Source organism: Pseudophryne corroboree, chromosome 2 (genome assembly GCF_028390025.1).
Source record: "Pseudophryne corroboree isolate aPseCor3 chromosome 2, aPseCor3.hap2, whole genome shotgun sequence".
In the NCBI taxonomy this organism is placed as follows: domain Eukaryota; kingdom Metazoa; phylum Chordata; class Amphibia; order Anura; family Myobatrachidae; genus Pseudophryne; species Pseudophryne corroboree.
Window position 1 is genome coordinate 127,772,372 of NC_086445.1, and position 17,448 is coordinate 127,789,819.

Consider the following 17,448-nt stretch of genomic DNA (forward strand, 5'->3'; position numbering starts at 1 on the left):
ACTTCTGCAAGACTTGTATATAGTTTTGCTTACATAAGGGTTATGCTATGGTTGCTTTAAGTTTCCGACTGAAGCCATGTTGAATTTCATACTGTTAACTGGTTAGTTTATCACAAGTTATACAGTGTGATTGATGTGGGCTGGTATGAATCTTGCCCTTGGTTTAACAAAAATCCTTTCCTTGTACTGTCCGTCTCCTCTGGGCACAGTTTCTCTAACTGAGGTCTGGAGGAGGGGCATAGAGGGAGGAGCCAGTGCACACCCAAATCCTAAAGTCTTTCTTAAAGTGCCCATGTCTCCTGCGGAGCCTGTCTATCCCCATGGTCCTTACGGAGTCCCCAGCATCCTCTACGGACTAGGAGAAAAAGATTTACCGGTAGGTTTAAAATCTTATTTTTCATCACAGAGTCAAAGTCAATAAGGTTTGTTTGGCATGATCTCCCACCAGTAAATCCATGCTGTTTTGGATCCTGTAAGTTGTTTGATTTAAGATATTCCACAACTCTTTCTTTTAGTAGTTTTTCTATTACTTTCCCTACTACTGATGTAAGGCTTACCGGTCTGTAGTTACTTGCTTCTTCCTTGCTTCCACTTTTGTACAATGGAACTACATTTGCTCTTTTCCAGTCCTCTGGAATGGCACCTGTATTTAGTGACTGGTAAAATAATTCTGTTAATGGTGCCACCAGCACATCTTTTAGCTCTTTTAGTATCCTTGGGTGTATCCCATCTGGCCCCATTGATTTATCCACTTTTAGTTTTGAAAGTTCAGATAGGACCTTCTCCTCTGTAAATGTACTTTCATCTACCTTATTTTTATGAATGTCCTTGCAACATCACTGTGGCCCCTTCCCTTCTCCTTCTGTAGTAAATACTGAGCAAAAATTATTATTTAGGTGATCTGCTATTGCCTTGTCTCCCTCCACCAAATTCTCACTCTGTCTTAAGTCTTCTTATTCCTCCATTTGATTTTCTCCTTTCATTTATATACTTAAAAAAAGTTTTGCCCCCTTTATCTACTGACTGGGCCATTTTCTCCTCAGCTTCTGCCTTTGCACGTCTGATCACTTTCTTAGCAGCCTTCCGTCTGTCAAGATACACCTCTTTGTCATTATTATTTTGAGTATGTTTGTATTTCCTAATAGCCATCTTTTTTGCTTTCACACTAGTTGATACTTCTTTGTGAACCACACTGGCTTCCTTTTCCTGGTGCTTTTCCTAACCCTTTTGATACAAAGGTCTGTTGCCCATAGTATTGCACTTTTCAGTTTTTCCCATCTCTCCTGCACCCCTTCCAAGTTCCTCCAGTCCGCCAATGAATCGCTTAAACCTCTCCCCTATTACATAATGGTCCACCAGATTGCAAAGGTTCTTGGTAGCTGTTTGGTATGGTCACACAGCAATGTTGACCAAGGGTCAGGAGGGCGTGAAAGCAAAAAGAGAGGAAATATGTGAGGATGTGTGGATTGTACAGAGGAGATGTATTTAGATAGGAAAGTTTATGACGGCTATGTGGGCAGTTCTGGCATTTGATATGCTTGCCTGAGGAGGTGAGTTTTCAGGGAACACTTAAAGATTTGGAGACTAAAGGAGAGTCTTATTGTGCATGGGAGGGCATTACACAGAGTGGGTGCAGCCAGTAGAACGTCCTGAAATCGTGAATGGTAGAGAATAAGGAGTGTGTATGAGATGTAGATCTTGTGAAGAGCAAAGAGGGCCGCTTGGGAGATATTTTGAGATAAGCAAAGAGATGTACATTAATGTAGTTTGGTTACTGGCTTTGTGTGTGTGAGTAAAAGTATTTTAGATTGAATATGGTAGAATGTAGGTAATAAATGGAGAGACTGACAGAGTAGATCCCCAGACGATGAATGTCTAGCGAGGAGGATTAGCCTTGCAGCTGCATTCAGAATAGATTGTAGTGGTGAGTCTCTCTCTCTTTTTTTTTTTTTGTTTTGTTTTTTTGTTAAGACCAGTAAAAAGGTTATTGCAATAATCAATGCGGGAGATAATGAGCGCATGGATAAGAGATTTTGCAGTGTCTTGTGTAAGGTATGGTCGTATCTTGGGTATGTTATTTTAGATGCAAGTAACATGATTTTGAGACCAATTAAATGTAGGGAAGAAAGGACAGTTCAGAGTCGAGGATGACACCTAGGCAGTGAGATTGTGGAGTAGGGTAGATTAAGTTCTCAGCAGTGATAGAGATAACAGGTTAATAACCACAATTGGTCAGTGGAAATATAATATACCTAACATTTAGGTTTCTAACCAACATTGTCTGTTCTATCATGCCATTATCTCTCTTCATTTAGCAGCCATGAATCACTACTTAATATACAATCACACCCTCTCAATAAATTGTCCATTTAACTAAATTCTAGGTTGGTTACCCACTGGTGTGAGGAAAACACCAGTGACAGCACTCAACAAATGCAATAACATTTGAGATATTAATGAACACTTGCAGTGGCAGGAGGTTGATGGATGTGGCAGTGCCCTTGTGTTCGCTTGCAATGAAACACAAAAGATGGACACTTCACCGCTCTACTGTTATTACTGACCTTTTAAAAAGGAATAGTAAAAATTTGAGTAAGGCTTAAACAACAGATCTGCTGACCGAGCGGCTGATTGGTATAGCTATATACACTTATTAATCTGCTGCTCGGGATGTCTGGCCAAACATCACAACTCGGCGGGCATTTAAATGTACTCTTGATATATCATTTGCCAATATAATGAGCTATAGATATTGCAGATTTTTATTCAGGCTAAGGGGCCTAGTACAGCCTCAGGGAGGCCACACATTTTTAACTGCATTTTGCCTCCACCCCCAATATCACAGAACTAAATCTCCAGGGGCAAGTCTTCAAAAACTTGTAGTGTGGCGTAGTTTGTTTGTTTGTTTATTTATTTTTTGTTACGGAGAATGTCCTGTTCTGTTGATCTCTGCACCATTAAGTAAGTTCTGAATGCGAAAGTTGGATTTGTTATCCATTCTTAATGGGGAACATGGGCAGACGTCCCTGCAGCCGCAGCATGCTAATTTTATCACACTCTGTGAGAACTATCTAATAGATCTGTATTGCACTGACAGCTGTGTTATGGGCAGATTCTTTGTTGCAGTAAAATATTATGCAGATGAAGAAAAAAAAGTTAAATGATTTCCCTTTATTCCCTTTCTGTGGAGCTCTAACTCCTTGTTCGTTAATTAAACAGTCCTTTTGGAATGTTGCAAATGTGCGAAGTATGAAAAGGCACGTCTCTTAAACTGGAGACCTTTAATGTTCAGTAGAATATCTTTTGAAGGTCAGTATTTTATATTGTCAGACTAAATTTTTTGCATTTTAAAGTGCACCTGTCTTGCATAGAATTTAGGAGCCAATTTGCAGCCCCTGCCTGTTTTGAGAATGCAGCCATTCAGTTCACTAGTAGCCAGTAACCTAGCGGAGGTAAACAGATGAATTTCATTGTACAAAATGGCTGCCTCCATTTGCATGAAACCGTTGAGGAAAGGGAATAAGTAAATTCACTATAAAAACTCCACTTGAAATTTGGATAAATAAAACTTTATTGGCATTTCGCACAATACTTGTTGATTTAGATTGTGAACATATTGGTGAAATAAGTATTTCTTAGGCGTAAGTCTGCAGGTACAGTAAATATTGTGAGCAGGTGAAACCTTCAGTCTGTGAGAACACATGTAAGTCTGTCACGTAGACGACAAGTCTGTAAATATGTATTTTATCTTCATGTTTTAATCACAAAGAAAATATAAACAGATTAAATGACACAAAGGTCTGCTAATCTGATTTGCATTGATTTATTGTTGCCAAAAGCATAATATTTATATTATGTGCTGTTATGGGAACTTGCTTGGTTCAAAGTTATAGGCCCTACACACATGCCGATTTTTTTTAAAGATCTGAACGATCTCGTTCATAAATGAACGAGAACTCGTTCATATCTTTCAGTGTGGAGGCTCCAGCGATGAACGATGCGCGGCCCCGCGCTCGTTCATCGCTGGTCCCCCGTCGGCTGTGCATGCAGGCCAATATGGGCGATCTTGTCCATATTTGCCTGCACGTCTATGGAGCCGGGTGACGGGGGGAGTGAAGAAACTTCACTCCTCCCGTCACTGCCCCCCGCCGCCGGGTCGGCCGTATCGGCCGTCGGGCACGTCGGCGGCACATCACCATATGTGTAGGGCCTCTTAGTGGTTTAAGATTATTTTGGTTTAATAGTTTAGAAGATTAAAAATATATTTGTAAATCATGGGAACAATAAATTGGTAACCAACTTTAAAAACTGGCTATTTATATCTGCAAATAATTTTAATAAAATTTTAATTTCACACTACTATAATATTTAAGTACAAATTGTTGCACTTTTATACAAAACCCCCAGTGTTTTGTGAATTGGATCTAGAGTTCTTTACTTAAGGGGGTTTAAGTTTTTTAAAACAAGTGTAAGAATTCTTATCTTTTTTTCTCTCTCCTTCATTTGAAGATATTTGGGCTATAGGATGTATATTTGCAGAGCTTCTAACGTCAGAGCCAATTTTTCATTGTCGGCAAGAAGACATAAAGACTAGTAATCCTTATCACCATGACCAGTTGGATAGAATATTTAATGTCATGGGGTTTCCTGCAGGTATGTTGCTTTAAAAGGATCAATCTTAATATATCTTGCGAAATAATACTAGTATAATATTTTTCTTTCAGCTTCCCTCAATAGGTCTCGAAGCTTTTTACATATTTGCAGAAGGTTAGGCAGACATCTTGGGCGCACCCAGTGGCCATTCCAAGTAATGATTCTGATCCATTCCCTACCCTCTAGGAGCTTACAGTCTAAAGCCCCACACACGTACGTAGGTACACACACACACACACACACACACACACACACACACACACACACACACACACACACACACACATTCAACAGTATGTCTATGGACTTTGTGAAAGGAAACTGGAATATCCAGCGGAAATCCTTGCATGCATAAGTGTCCAAACTTACAGGGCTTTGGTGGGAATCAAACTGAAGACCCCGGTACTGTGCGGCAGGAATAATAACCCCTCTGCTGCCCTAACTACAAAGACCTCGCACAAGAGGGCAGCTTCGAGGTTTATAGCAGTGGTCCTCGAGCGTTGTACCACCAAATGTGCTTTTTTGTTTTTCCCCCTCAGATGTCTAAGCTGTTGCACAGGTGTAGTCATTTGAGACCCTCACTTTGAAGTCTACACGTGATTCATGTTTTACCGGTATCCGGTCACATGGTTGACTGTAACCATGTAGACATTCAAAATGTCAATACCACAATGTCAGTATGGTCAAACTGTTGACAGCACTATGTCGACATCCTAAGAATGTTGACATACTCACAGGGTCAACAGTTACCATGTTGACATGTGAAATGTTGATATTCTGAGAACGTTAAAGGTTAGGTTTAGATGCCAGCGGAAGGGTTAGGCTGCAGGGGGTCAGGAATCGTTGGGAAATACTTACAAAGACCACTAGTCCTTCAGAATTCTTACCCAGACGTTACTGTCACATGACCGCTGGGACTTGAAAGCTGCGTTGGAGCTGCTGGGACAAGGTGAGGTAAGAGACCACTAGACCACCAGGGATGGTTGGTTTGTAGACAGTCATGTCGACATATCATCCGGTTACACATGATGAATGTTGAGACTGTCACAGTTCTTTTATGTCGACATTCTCATATCAATCTGATGACTGCCGACAAATCCTGTCACACCCGTTTCACCTGAGATGGAGATCTGGTAAATAAGGCAGGACAATGCTAATAACTACCTGAAACAAACAAATGACGTGCTCTACATCTACTAAACACATATCCAAACAAAATGTATTAAATCCCCAATGTTCTTCCACCCTCTTGTACCTCTTTTGTGCCTCTATTCTCCCTCTCCCACCTGCATGTCTTCTGCTTCTTCTCCCCCACCCTTGCATGTCTTCTGCCTCTTCCCAGTATGAGAGAGGTTGGGGGTGCTTACAGCTGCTATCCCACATTTATTGTTTTGAACAAGCACCAGTCATTTTTCTTAGCGATTATACAGGTTCTCAGCAGGTCCATCACCCAGATTAAGTCTACCAACCTCCTTTTTAGGGATGTATGGATTCAACTTTAACATATATTTTTCTTTAATAAAAAATCTGAATTCAGATTTTTTACTAAACTGTACCAATTAATATATTAGGTGCAAAAATAGACATAACCTTAATGCAGCGTAGGTTCACAAACTCTGTACTCAGGACCCCAAACAGTGCATGTTTTCCATGTTGCCTCACAGAATCACAAGTGAAATAAATAGCGCCACCGGTAGATCTTTTAAAATATGACTGTGAGTAATGAGTACACCTGTTGACCTGCTGGGTGACCTTGAAACCGTGAACTGTTGGGGGTTCTTGAGGACAAGGTTTGAGAACCTCTATGTATACAGTATGCACGTTTTTCAGTTTCCTGTCTGAGGATATAAACACCTGCAAAAAATATTAATTAAAGCTTTTAAATAGGCCTATGCATTCATTAATGATGGATACAATGCTACATTTAATTATTTTTGACTATTCAAAACATTGAAACTTTAGATTCTCGCCTCTACACAATTATAGCTGGCAAAAGCTTCTGATTAGCCATCTGCTGTGTGTCTTAGAAAAAAACATATTTAAATCTCAAAATGTTGTGTTTTTTACTCTGCATTACACATCTCCTTTCTACCTACTGTATGTATGTGCTCTCATACACCATTGCTCTAGGCATGTCATAGAAACATAGAATTTGACGGCAGATAAGAACCACTTGGCCCATCTAGTCTGCCCCTTTTTTTACCATGTTTTTATCCTTATGTGATCCTTATTTCTTTGTAAGGATATCCCTATGTCTATCCCATCTATGTTTAAATTGCTCTACTGTCTTAGCCTCTACCACCTGTGATGGGAGACTATGCCACTGTCCACTACCCTTTCTGTGAAGTAATTTTTCCTCCAATTTCCCCTGATCCTTCCCCCTCCAGTTTCAGTGCATGTCCTATTGCTTCTCTTCATATGACTTAGCCATGACAGGTGCTTTTTTTTTCCAAAATGTGAGTCTTATTTGCACTGTTAAAGACTTCAAGAAGCTGTAAAAGTACATTGCCAGCGTACACTGACCAGGGGGGCTTGCAGTGCTTTGTCCTTTGTGTGCGCCTAAGCCACAAATCTGTGTGGTATAGGTTTCAACACTGGAAGCTGTGACCATTCCTCCCACCTTTGTAGCCTATGGCGTAAATATGCTAGGTGTATGAGGGCACATACATGCACTCCATAATATTGTTAGAATAAGGAACAAAGACCATGGGTTTTTTTTTGGTTTTTTTTTACACATGCAATTCTGTTTCTGCAATAGATAAAAATAAACAAATGAAAGTACCTTTTTTATTTTTATAGTCTATTTACAAGTATGTTCTAATCTGATGTTTGTATAATGGAAGGACAGATAGAGACTTTGTTGCCGGTTCGTATCCTTACATGCTTACAGATGGAGCAGGCTTTGGCTCCTAGTTCTTCGGAAAGCACACATTAGAGTGAGAGCCTTCACGTTGAAATGAGTGTGGTGTTGCAATAATGTGACCCATTCCCCCCAGAATGTAAGATAGAGTCTAGTCCAACTGCGTATGTTAAATTGTCAGTTTCCGTTTTTCCCGAATGAGTTCTTTAACATGGTGCGTAACACGGTCCTTTAGGCCTGATATAAACGTGTGCTGCTATAATAATGATAATATTGGCAAGTTTAAGTGGAGAGTTATTATTTTGCTGCAACATCCAGTGTGGTTGAGTAAATGTATGAATGCTTTTTTCTCCTGTGACCAGATAAAGACTGGGAGGACATTAAGAAGATGCCTGAACACTCCACATTAATGAAGGATTTTCGCAGAAATACGTGAGTGGCTGATGGCGCATAACTGTGACCCCTTTTATTGCACGTACATGCAACCCTGGTGATGCTTCTGATAGCTGATCAATACATATGGGGTTTTCTGTCTGCAGCTGACGTACTTGGCACTGATTTCCATGTTTTATGAAGTATGCAATTAATGACATATGACCTCATTGTCATTAATCATTTAAACACTATTGTCTGCATTACTCTCATTGAGGTGCACAAATTAGGACACAAGCTGCCTATTAAACAACTAAAACTTATCACTGAGCATATGAGTAAGAATAACACCTCTGAACAAGGGTGCGCAGTAAGCGGCCTTCAAACTGCTGTTGACCTACACATTCAAGCATGCCCTGCGACAGTTTTAGCATGGCCAAATAGCAAAAATGTGGCAGGACATGCTGGGATGTATAGTTTTACAGCAGCTGGAAGGCCGCTTGTTGGCCACTTGTGTCTTAGAAACTATGGGGGGAATTCAGTTGTCCGTGAAATCCTGTTGTCGCGATAAAAAAATGTGGCTTTGTAATGACTCTCAAAGTCGCTATTCGATTAGCCGTAAAAAATTACCAGCGATAGTTCTCCAAAGGTTTAACGCAAATTTCTTCAAAAGTGGAAATTGGGGTACAATGTATGGGACAGATATATATTGGGGTGCGTTATGATTGGGACAAGTGTTTCTATGCCTGCAGGTGGGAGTAATCTATTCTTCTTTTTTCTTTTTTTTTCTTTTAGAAGTAGCTTAAAATGACCCACATATATACTTATACCCACTTTTATGTACCCCTGATTTAAGTAGAGCATTTATTTTGCACAAAAAAAACCATTTGATTTCTATAATTTTTCCATATTCTTTTGTTATTTTAAAATGCATATAAAAGCCATTTCATACAATTTTAAGTACCCCCAAATACTTTTATTATGACGACTAATACACTTCTATACTGTTATCCTATATTAGTTTGGCTTTTTTGGGGTACAGGCAGATTTCCCCATTTTCACCTACTGTCCACTGGTTTTGTGGCTGGAATTATTGTGTGAATGGTGTTTTCACACATTTTGTAATTGAATATGTCTGAAAACAGGAGTGCGCAAACCAGCGAAAAGCCGCTTTTTTGTGCGATATGCATAAAACGTTTACTTGTGGTAAAGTACCGTGTTTTTGTGGACAATTGAATATATCCCCTGATTTCTTTTTCAAGTAATTTTTATTGTACGATTCATTTTTTTTTTTCCGTTTTCCCACCAACTTAAATGAAATGTCATACTATTTAATATTTGTAATGACCCACTATGATTCACATCGTCTGTCAGTGGGTATAACAGAGGTTACATAAAACAAGGCCAGACGAGACAAATGCTGACTTGACAATAAAGGGTAGTGAGGACCCTTCTGATAACTATTATTTATAAAGTTATTAATATAGCGCAGTCATACTCCACAGCACTTTATACTTAGTTATTCACATCAGTCCCTAAATCAGTGGAGCTAACAATCTATATTTCCTGCCACATGGACACACACTAGGTTTCACTTTTGTCAGAATCCAATTGACCTACCAATATGTTTTTGAAACCCACTCAAGCTCGGAGAGAACATACAAAGTCCACAGGGATTGGGCCTTAGTGGGAATCGAACCCAAGACCTCCGTGCTGAGTGGCAGTAATGCTAACCTCTATGCCAGCTCTTCTAAAGTTACTATGTAGTGGGAAAGGGCACAGCTTAGAATTTTAGTGCTGCAGATTTGATGTGGCAGGTGTAGGCGAGTCCTGCTGCAGCGTTTAGATCAGATTGAGGTGAGCATGAAAGGTTTCAAGAGAATGTTGCAGTAGTTGAGGCTAGAGACGTTGAGAGCGGATACGAGGAGTTGTTGTATCTTGTGTAATAAAATGGATTATTCTAGCAGTATTTTGGAGGTGAAGGTGACTTGAATGGAAAGTGCACCAAATGTGAGTAATAAAGCAGAATTAGAGGCAGCGGGCTTGGGAGAAGGTAATTGTAGTGCTGACCTTGACGGATACTTGAGAGAAGCTGATGAGGGGATCAGCTCTTTTATGGCCATGTTGAGCTATAGATAGCATTGTGACATCCATGTGGAATTGGAAAGACAGTTGTTCACATAAGATGGTGCAGATGGAAGAGGGCAGAGGAGGAGCTGTAGATGTGGGGGACCTCTTAGGACTGGTTCTGGGGGCAGAATAAGTGGAACAGATCACTAAGGGAAAAGGGTGTAAAGTGATAAAGCAGAGGTCTGGCTAACAGCAGCACTTAGTGCAGTGGTTCTCAGACGCGATCCTCAAGTCGCCTCAACGGTCCAGTTTAAGGTATATCCATGGCTCAGCACAGATGGTTAAATCAAAATGACTGAGGTGCTAATTAACCTGTGCACAAGCATGGATAAACTTAAAACCTGAACCATTGTGGTCCCTTGAGGACCACATTAGAGAACCTCTGACTTTGTGGGACTGCAGCAAATGGTGACCGTAGAGGAAGGGATGTGTCAGGGGTAGAGATGCCGATGGAACCATTGGATAGGTTGGAAATAAACTTTATTTTAACAAATGAAATGTTCATTGCCTGCATTTGTTAGACCTGTTCTGCTGCAATAATGTTTCCATTTAATCATGTGCACCAAAACATTGAAACAAATTGTCTTGTTCCAGATATACCAACTGCAGCCTTATCAAATATATGGAAAAGCATAAAGTAAAACCAGACAGCAAAACATTCCACTTGGTAAGCTTTGTTATCCTGTTGGACCTGCAGATTACACCTACAGTAATGTAATACAATCTCCAGTGGCCGCCTTTCCTGTATACAGGATTATCATGCTAGAATAGGATTTAACAGGAATAATTTAGCCGTAACCTTCCATAGAATCTATGACTTCCTGACGCCTGGAAATTATCTAACCTTTTTTCTCTCTTACTTCCTAGAGGATGCTGGGGACTCCGTAAGGACCATGGGGATAGACGGGCTCCGCAGGAGACTTGGGCACTAAAAAGAACTTTAGATATGGTTGTTCACTGGCTCCTCCCTCTATGCCCCTCCTCCAGACCTCAGTTTGATACTTTGCCCAGAGGAGACTGGGTGCATTACAGGGAGCTCTCCTGAGTTTCCCTGAAAGAAAGTATTTTGTTAGGTTATTTATTTTCAGGGAACCTGCTGGCAACAGGCTCCCTGCATCGTGGGACTGAGGGGAGAGAAGCAGACCTACTTAAATGCTAGGCTCTGCTTCTTAGGCTACTGGACACCATTAGCTCCAGAGGGAGTCGGAACGCAGGTCTCTCCTTGCAGTTCGTCCCGGAGCCGCGCCGCCGTCCTCCTCACAGAACCGGAAGATAGAAGCCGGGTGAGTATATGAAGAAAGAAGACTTCAAAGGCGGCAGAAGACTTCGGATCTTCACTGAGGTAACACGCAGCGGTAACGCTGCGCGCCATTGCTCCCACACAACACACACACGGCAGGCACTGTAAGGGTGCAGGGCGCAGTGGGGGCCGCCCTGGGCAGCAATTAAACCTCTTCTGTGGCATTTTAAGATATATATGGGCTTTGCTCGGTATGTATGAGAACCCCCGCCAGTTTTTCAAGTCAATCGAGCGGGACCGAAGCCCGCCGCTGAGGGGGCGGGGCTTGATCCTCAGCACTCACCAGCGCCATTTTCTCCACAGCACACGCTGAGAAGCTGGCTCCCCGGACTCTCTCCTGCTGAACACGGTGACAGAGGGTTTGAAAGGGGGGGCGCACATAATTTGGCGCAGTGTTATAGATATAATTTTAAAAAGCGCTATCTGGGTAATTTGTTTCCCTGGGTCATTGACGCTGGGTGTGTGCTGGCATTCTCTCTCTCTGTCTCTCCAAAGGGCCTTGTGGGGGAACTGTCTCCAGATAGAGAATTCCCTGAGTGTGTGGTGTGTCGGTACGCGTGTGTCGGCATGTCTGAAGCGGAAGGCTCTTCTAGGGAGGAGGTGGAGCAAATGAGTGTGGTGTCTCTGTCTGCAACGCCGACACCTGACTGGTTGGATATGTGGAATGTTTTAAATGCAAATGTGAATTTATTGCACAAAAGGTTGGACAAAGCTGAGTCCAGGGAAGGTACAGGGAGTTTAGCACTGCCTTTCTCTATGTCACAGGGACCTCCTGGGTCTCAAAAGCGCCCACTATCCCAAATAGTAGACACGGATACCGACACGGATTCTGATTCAAGTGTCGACTACGATGATGCAAAGTTGCAGCCAAAATTGGCTAAAAGTATTCATTATATGATTATTGCTATAAAAGAGGTGTTGCATATCACGGATGAACCCTCTGTCCCTGACACAAGGGTCCACATGTTTAAAGAAAAGAAACCTGAGGAAACCTTTCCTCCATCTCATGAGCTGAACGAATTATTTGAAAAGGCTTGGGAATCTCCAGATAAAAAACTGCAGATTCCCAAAAGGATTCTTATGGCGTATCCTTTCCCGACTAAGGACAGGATACGGTGGGAATCCTCCCCAAGGGTGGACAAAGCGTTGACACGCTTATCCAAAAAGGTAGCGCTGCCATCTCAAGATACGGCATCCCTTAAGGATCCTGCTGATCGCAGGCAGAAGACTACCTTGAAGTCTACTTACACACATACTGGTACTTTACTCAGACCGGCGATAGCGTCGGCTTGGGTTTGTAGCGCTGTAGCGGCATCTGTAGCAGATAAGATACCTTATCTGCTGATATAGATTCGCTGGATAAAGAAACCATTTTATTGACCCTGGGTCATATTAAAGATGCTGTCCTATATATGAGAGATGCTCAGAGAGACATTGGCCTACTGGGTTCCAGGGCCAATGCTATGGCGATTTCGGCTAGGCGAGCCCTACGGACCCGACAATGGACGGGCGATGCCGACTCGAAGAGGCATATGGAGGTTTTACCTTACAAGGGTGAGGAATTATTTGGGGAAGGTCTCACGGACCTAGTTTCCACGGCTACGGCAGGTAAATCAACTTTTTTGCCTTATGTTTCCTCACAGCCTAAGAAAACGCCACATTATCAGATGCAGTCCTTTCGTTCGCATAAAGCCAAGTGAGTGCGGGGATCTTCCTTTCTTGCCAGAGGGAGGTAAGGGCAAGGGGAAAAAGCTGCCAGCCACAGCTAGTTCCCAGGAGCAGAAGTCCTCCCCGGCCTCTACAAAATCCACTGCATGACGCTGGGGCTCCGCTGAGGGAGTCTGCCCCAGTGGGGGCACGTCTTCGACTTTTCAGCCACATCTGGGTTCAATCACAGGTGGATCCCTGAGCAATAGAAATTGTTTCCCAGGGTTACAAGCTGGAATTCGAAGAGGTGCCTCCTCGACGGTTTTTCAAATCGGCCCTGCCGGCTTCTCCCCCAGAGAAGGGAGATAGTGTTAGAAGCTATTCAAAAATTGTGTCTTCAACAAGTGGTGGTCAAAGTCCCCCTGCTGCAGCAGGGGATAGGGTATTACTCAACCCTGTTTGTAGTCCCGAAACCGGACGGTTCGGTCAGGCCCATTTTGAATTTAAAATCCTTAAACCTAAACTTAAAAAGGTTCAAGTTGGAGTCGCTCAGAGCGGTCATCCCCAGCCTGGAAGGGGGGGGGATTATATGGTGTCCCTGGACATAAAGGATGCGTACCTTCATGTCCCCATATATCCGCCTCATCAGGCGTTCCTGAGGTTTGCTGTACAGGATTGTCATTACCAATTTCAGACGTTGCCGTTTGGGCTTTCCACGGCCCCGAGGATTTTCACCAAGGTAATGGCGGAAATGATGGTGCTCCTGCGCAAGCAGGGTGTCACAATTATCCCGTACTTGGACGATCTCCTAATAAAAGCGAGATCGAGAGAACAGTTGCTGAACAGCGTATCACTCTCCCTGAGGGTGTTGCAACAGCACGGCTGGATTCTCAATATTCCGAAGTCACAGTTGATTCCAATGACTCGTTTGCCCTTCTTAGGCATGATTCTGGATACAGACCAGAAAAGGGTTTATCTTCCAACGGAAAATGCCCAAGAACTCATGTCTATGGTCAGGGAACTATTGAAGCCAACGAGGGTGTCTGTGCATCACTGCACTCAAGTTCTGGGAAAGATGGTGGCGACTTACGAGGCCATTCCATTCGGCAGGTTCCATGTGAGAACTTTTCAGTGGGACCTTCTGGACAAGTGGTCCGGGTCACATCTACAGATTCATCAGATGATCACCCTGTCCCCCAGGGCCAGAGTATCTCTCCTGGGGTGGCTGCAAAGTGCTCACCTTCTGGAGGGTCGCAGGTTCGGCATTCAGGACTGGGTTCTGGTAACCACGGACACGAGCCTCCGAGGTTGGGGTGCAGTCACACAGGGAAGAAGCTTCCAGGGTCTCTGGTCAAGCCAGGAGGCTTGTCTTCACATCAACGTACTGGAGTTGAGGGCCATATACAACGCCCTTCGACAAGCGGAAAATTTGCTTCGCGACCTACCGGTTCTGATCCAGTCAGACAACATCACTGCAGTGGCGCATGTAAACCGCCAAGGCGGAACAAAGAGCAGAGTGGCAATGGCGGAAGCCACCAGGATTCTTCGCTGGGCGCAAAATCATGTAAGCGCCCTGACAGCAGTCTTCATTCATGGAGTGGACAACTGGGAAGCAGACTTCCGCAGCAGACACAATCTACATCCAGGAGAGTGGGGACTTCATCAGGAAGTCTTCGCAGAGATTGCAAGTCGGTGGCGACTGCCTCAGATAGACATGATGGCGTCACGCCTCAACAAGAAACTACCGAAGTATTGCGCCAGGTCGAGGGACCCTCAGGTGGTAGCGGTGGACGCCCTGGTGACACCATGGGTGTTTCAGTCGGTCTATGTGTTCCCTCCTCTTCCGCTCATCTCAAAGATATTGAGAATCATAAGACGAAGGGGAGTACAGGCAATTCTCATTGTTCCAGATTGACCGCGAAGGGCCTGGTATCCGGATCTGCAGGAATTGCTCACAGAAGATCCGTGGCTTCTTCCTCTCAGAGAGGACCTGTTACAGCAGGGGCCATGTCTGTTCTAAGACTTACCGAGGCTACGTTTGACGGCATGGCAGTGGAACGCCGGATCCTAGCGGAAAAGGGCATTCCGGGTGAGGTCATTCCTACTTTGCTAAAGGCTAGGAAAGACGTGACAGCGAAACATTATCACCGTATATGGAGAGAGTACGTATCTTGGTGTGAGTCCAGGAATGCTCCTCCGGAAGAATTCCATTTGGGCCGTTTCCTTCACTTTCTACAAATGGGAGTGAATTTGGGCCTAAAATTAGGCTCCATTAAGGTTCAGATTTCGGCCCTATCCATTTTCTTTCAGAAGGAATTGGCTTCTCTCCCAGAAGTCCCTTCACAAAAGTCTGGAGTGCTGCATATCCAGCCTCCTTTTGTACCTCCAGTGGCATCCTGGGACCTTAACGTGGTGTTGCGGTTCCTTAAGTCTCACTGGTTTGAACCACTTCAGACAGTGGAGTTAAAATATCTCACTTGGAAAGTGGTCATGTTGTTGGCCTTGGCATCGGCAAGGCGATTGTCTGAGTTGGCGGCTTTATCTCATAAAAGCCCCTATCTAATTTTCCATGTGGATAGAGCAGAGTTGCGGACTCGTCCTCACTTTTTGCCCAAGGTGGTTTCTTCTTTTCATATGAACCAACCTATTGTGGTACCTGTGGCTACATGGGACTTGGAAGATTCTGAGTCCCTTGATGTGGTCAGGCCATTGAAAATTTATGTGGCCAGAACGGCCCGGGTTAGGAAAACAGAGGCACTGTTTGTCCTGTATGCAGCCGACAAGGTTGGCGCTCCTGCTTCGAAGCAGACTATTGCTCGCTGGATATGTAACACGATTCAGCAGGCTCATTCTACGGCTGGATTGCGGTTACCAAATTCTGTAAAGGCCCATTCCACTAGGAAGGTGGTCTCTTCTTGGGCAGCTGCCCGAGGTGTCTCGGCTTTACAGCTGTGCCGAGCTGCTACTTGGTCGGGTTCAAACACCTTTGCGAAGTTCTACAAGTTTGATACCCTGGCTGATGAGGACCTCATGTTTGCTCAATCGGTGCTGCAGAGTCATCCGCACTCTCCCGCCCGTTTTGGAGCTTTGGTATAATCCCCATGGTCCTTACGTAGTCCCCAGCATCCTCTAGGACGTAAGAGAAAATAAGATTTTAAACCTACCGGTAAATCTTTTTCTCCTAGTCCGTAGAGGATGCTGGGCGCCCGTCCCACTGCGGACTACATTCTGCAAGACTTGTATATAGTTTCTGCTTACATAAGGGTTATGTTACAGTTTTGATCAGTCTCGGGCTGATGTTGTTTTGTTTCATACTGTTGACTGGTTCGTATATCCAGGTTGTACGGTGTGGATGGTGTGGGCTGGTATGAATCTTGCCCTTAGGTTAACAAAAATCCTTTCGTCGTACTGTCCGTCTCCTCTGGGCACAGTTTCTCTAACTGAGGTCTGGAGGAGGGGCATAGAGGGAGGAGCCAGTGCACACCCATATCTAAAGTTCTTTTTAGTGCCCATGTCTCCTGCGGAGCCCGTCTATCCCCATGGTCCTTACGGAGTCCCCAGCATCCTCTACGGACTAGGAGAAAAAGATTTACCGGTAGGTTTAAAATCTTATTTTCTGTGTTTGATGAATGAGAATACAGGTTGAGTATCCCTTATCCAAAATGCTTGGGACCAGAGGTATTTTGGATATGGGATTTTTCCGTATTTTGGAATAATTGCATACCATAATGAGATATCATGGTGATGGGACCTAAATCTAAGCACAGAATGCATTTATGTTTCATATACACCTTATACACACAGCCTGAAGGTAGTTTTAGCCAATATTTTTTATAACATTGTGCAGTAAACAAAGTGTGTCTACATTCACACAATTCATTTATGTTTCATATACACCTTATACACACAGCCTGAAGGTCATTTAATACAATATTATTAATAACTTTGTGTATTAAACAAAGTTTGTGTACATTAAGCCATCAAAAAACAAAGGTTTCACTATCTCACTCTCACTCAAAAAGTCCGTATTTCGGAATATTCCGTATTTCGGAATATTTGGATATGTGATACTCAACCTGTATTAAAAGCCAATGTGCTTTTCATAAGTTTCTATCACTGGAAGAATGTGTATAGTTATATGCTTAATCAAGACGTAACCTTATTTATGATTGAAACGTTGTTGTTTATAAAGCTTCAGAAATTGCTCACAATGGACCCAATTAAGAGAATATCCTCTGAGCAAGCTATGCAGGATCCCTATTTCCTAGAAGACCCACTTCCTACGTCAGAGTAAGTAGCAAACACTTCACACCATGGAAATGTTTCTGACGTCTGTATTCGCCCACAGGGATAACAAAATGTCTCTCTCCTAAATAACATGGTTGCATTTTACATGCAGTTGCCGTATGCTCATGTTTTCCTATGTAGGCGAAGTTTCGTTTTGAGTGCAGATATTTGTTTCTTGTTAAAATAAAATAACTCTCTA

General features: G+C 43.2%; 1 protein-coding gene across 1 annotated transcript in view; it reads left to right on the forward strand.

The window, feature by feature from the left end:
- CDK8 (cyclin dependent kinase 8) overlaps nucleotides 1-17,448 on the forward strand; it is a 168,137-nt gene that overhangs the window by 139,433 nt on the left and 11,256 nt on the right. The window contains exons 7-10 of the mRNA XM_063951700.1: nucleotides 4,510-4,653; nucleotides 7,876-7,945; nucleotides 10,610-10,682; nucleotides 17,155-17,252. Coding sequence (XP_063807770.1) covers nucleotides 4,510-4,653; nucleotides 7,876-7,945; nucleotides 10,610-10,682; nucleotides 17,155-17,252 — 385 coding nt within the window. The remainder of the gene's footprint in view (nucleotides 1-4,509; nucleotides 4,654-7,875; nucleotides 7,946-10,609; nucleotides 10,683-17,154; nucleotides 17,253-17,448) is intronic.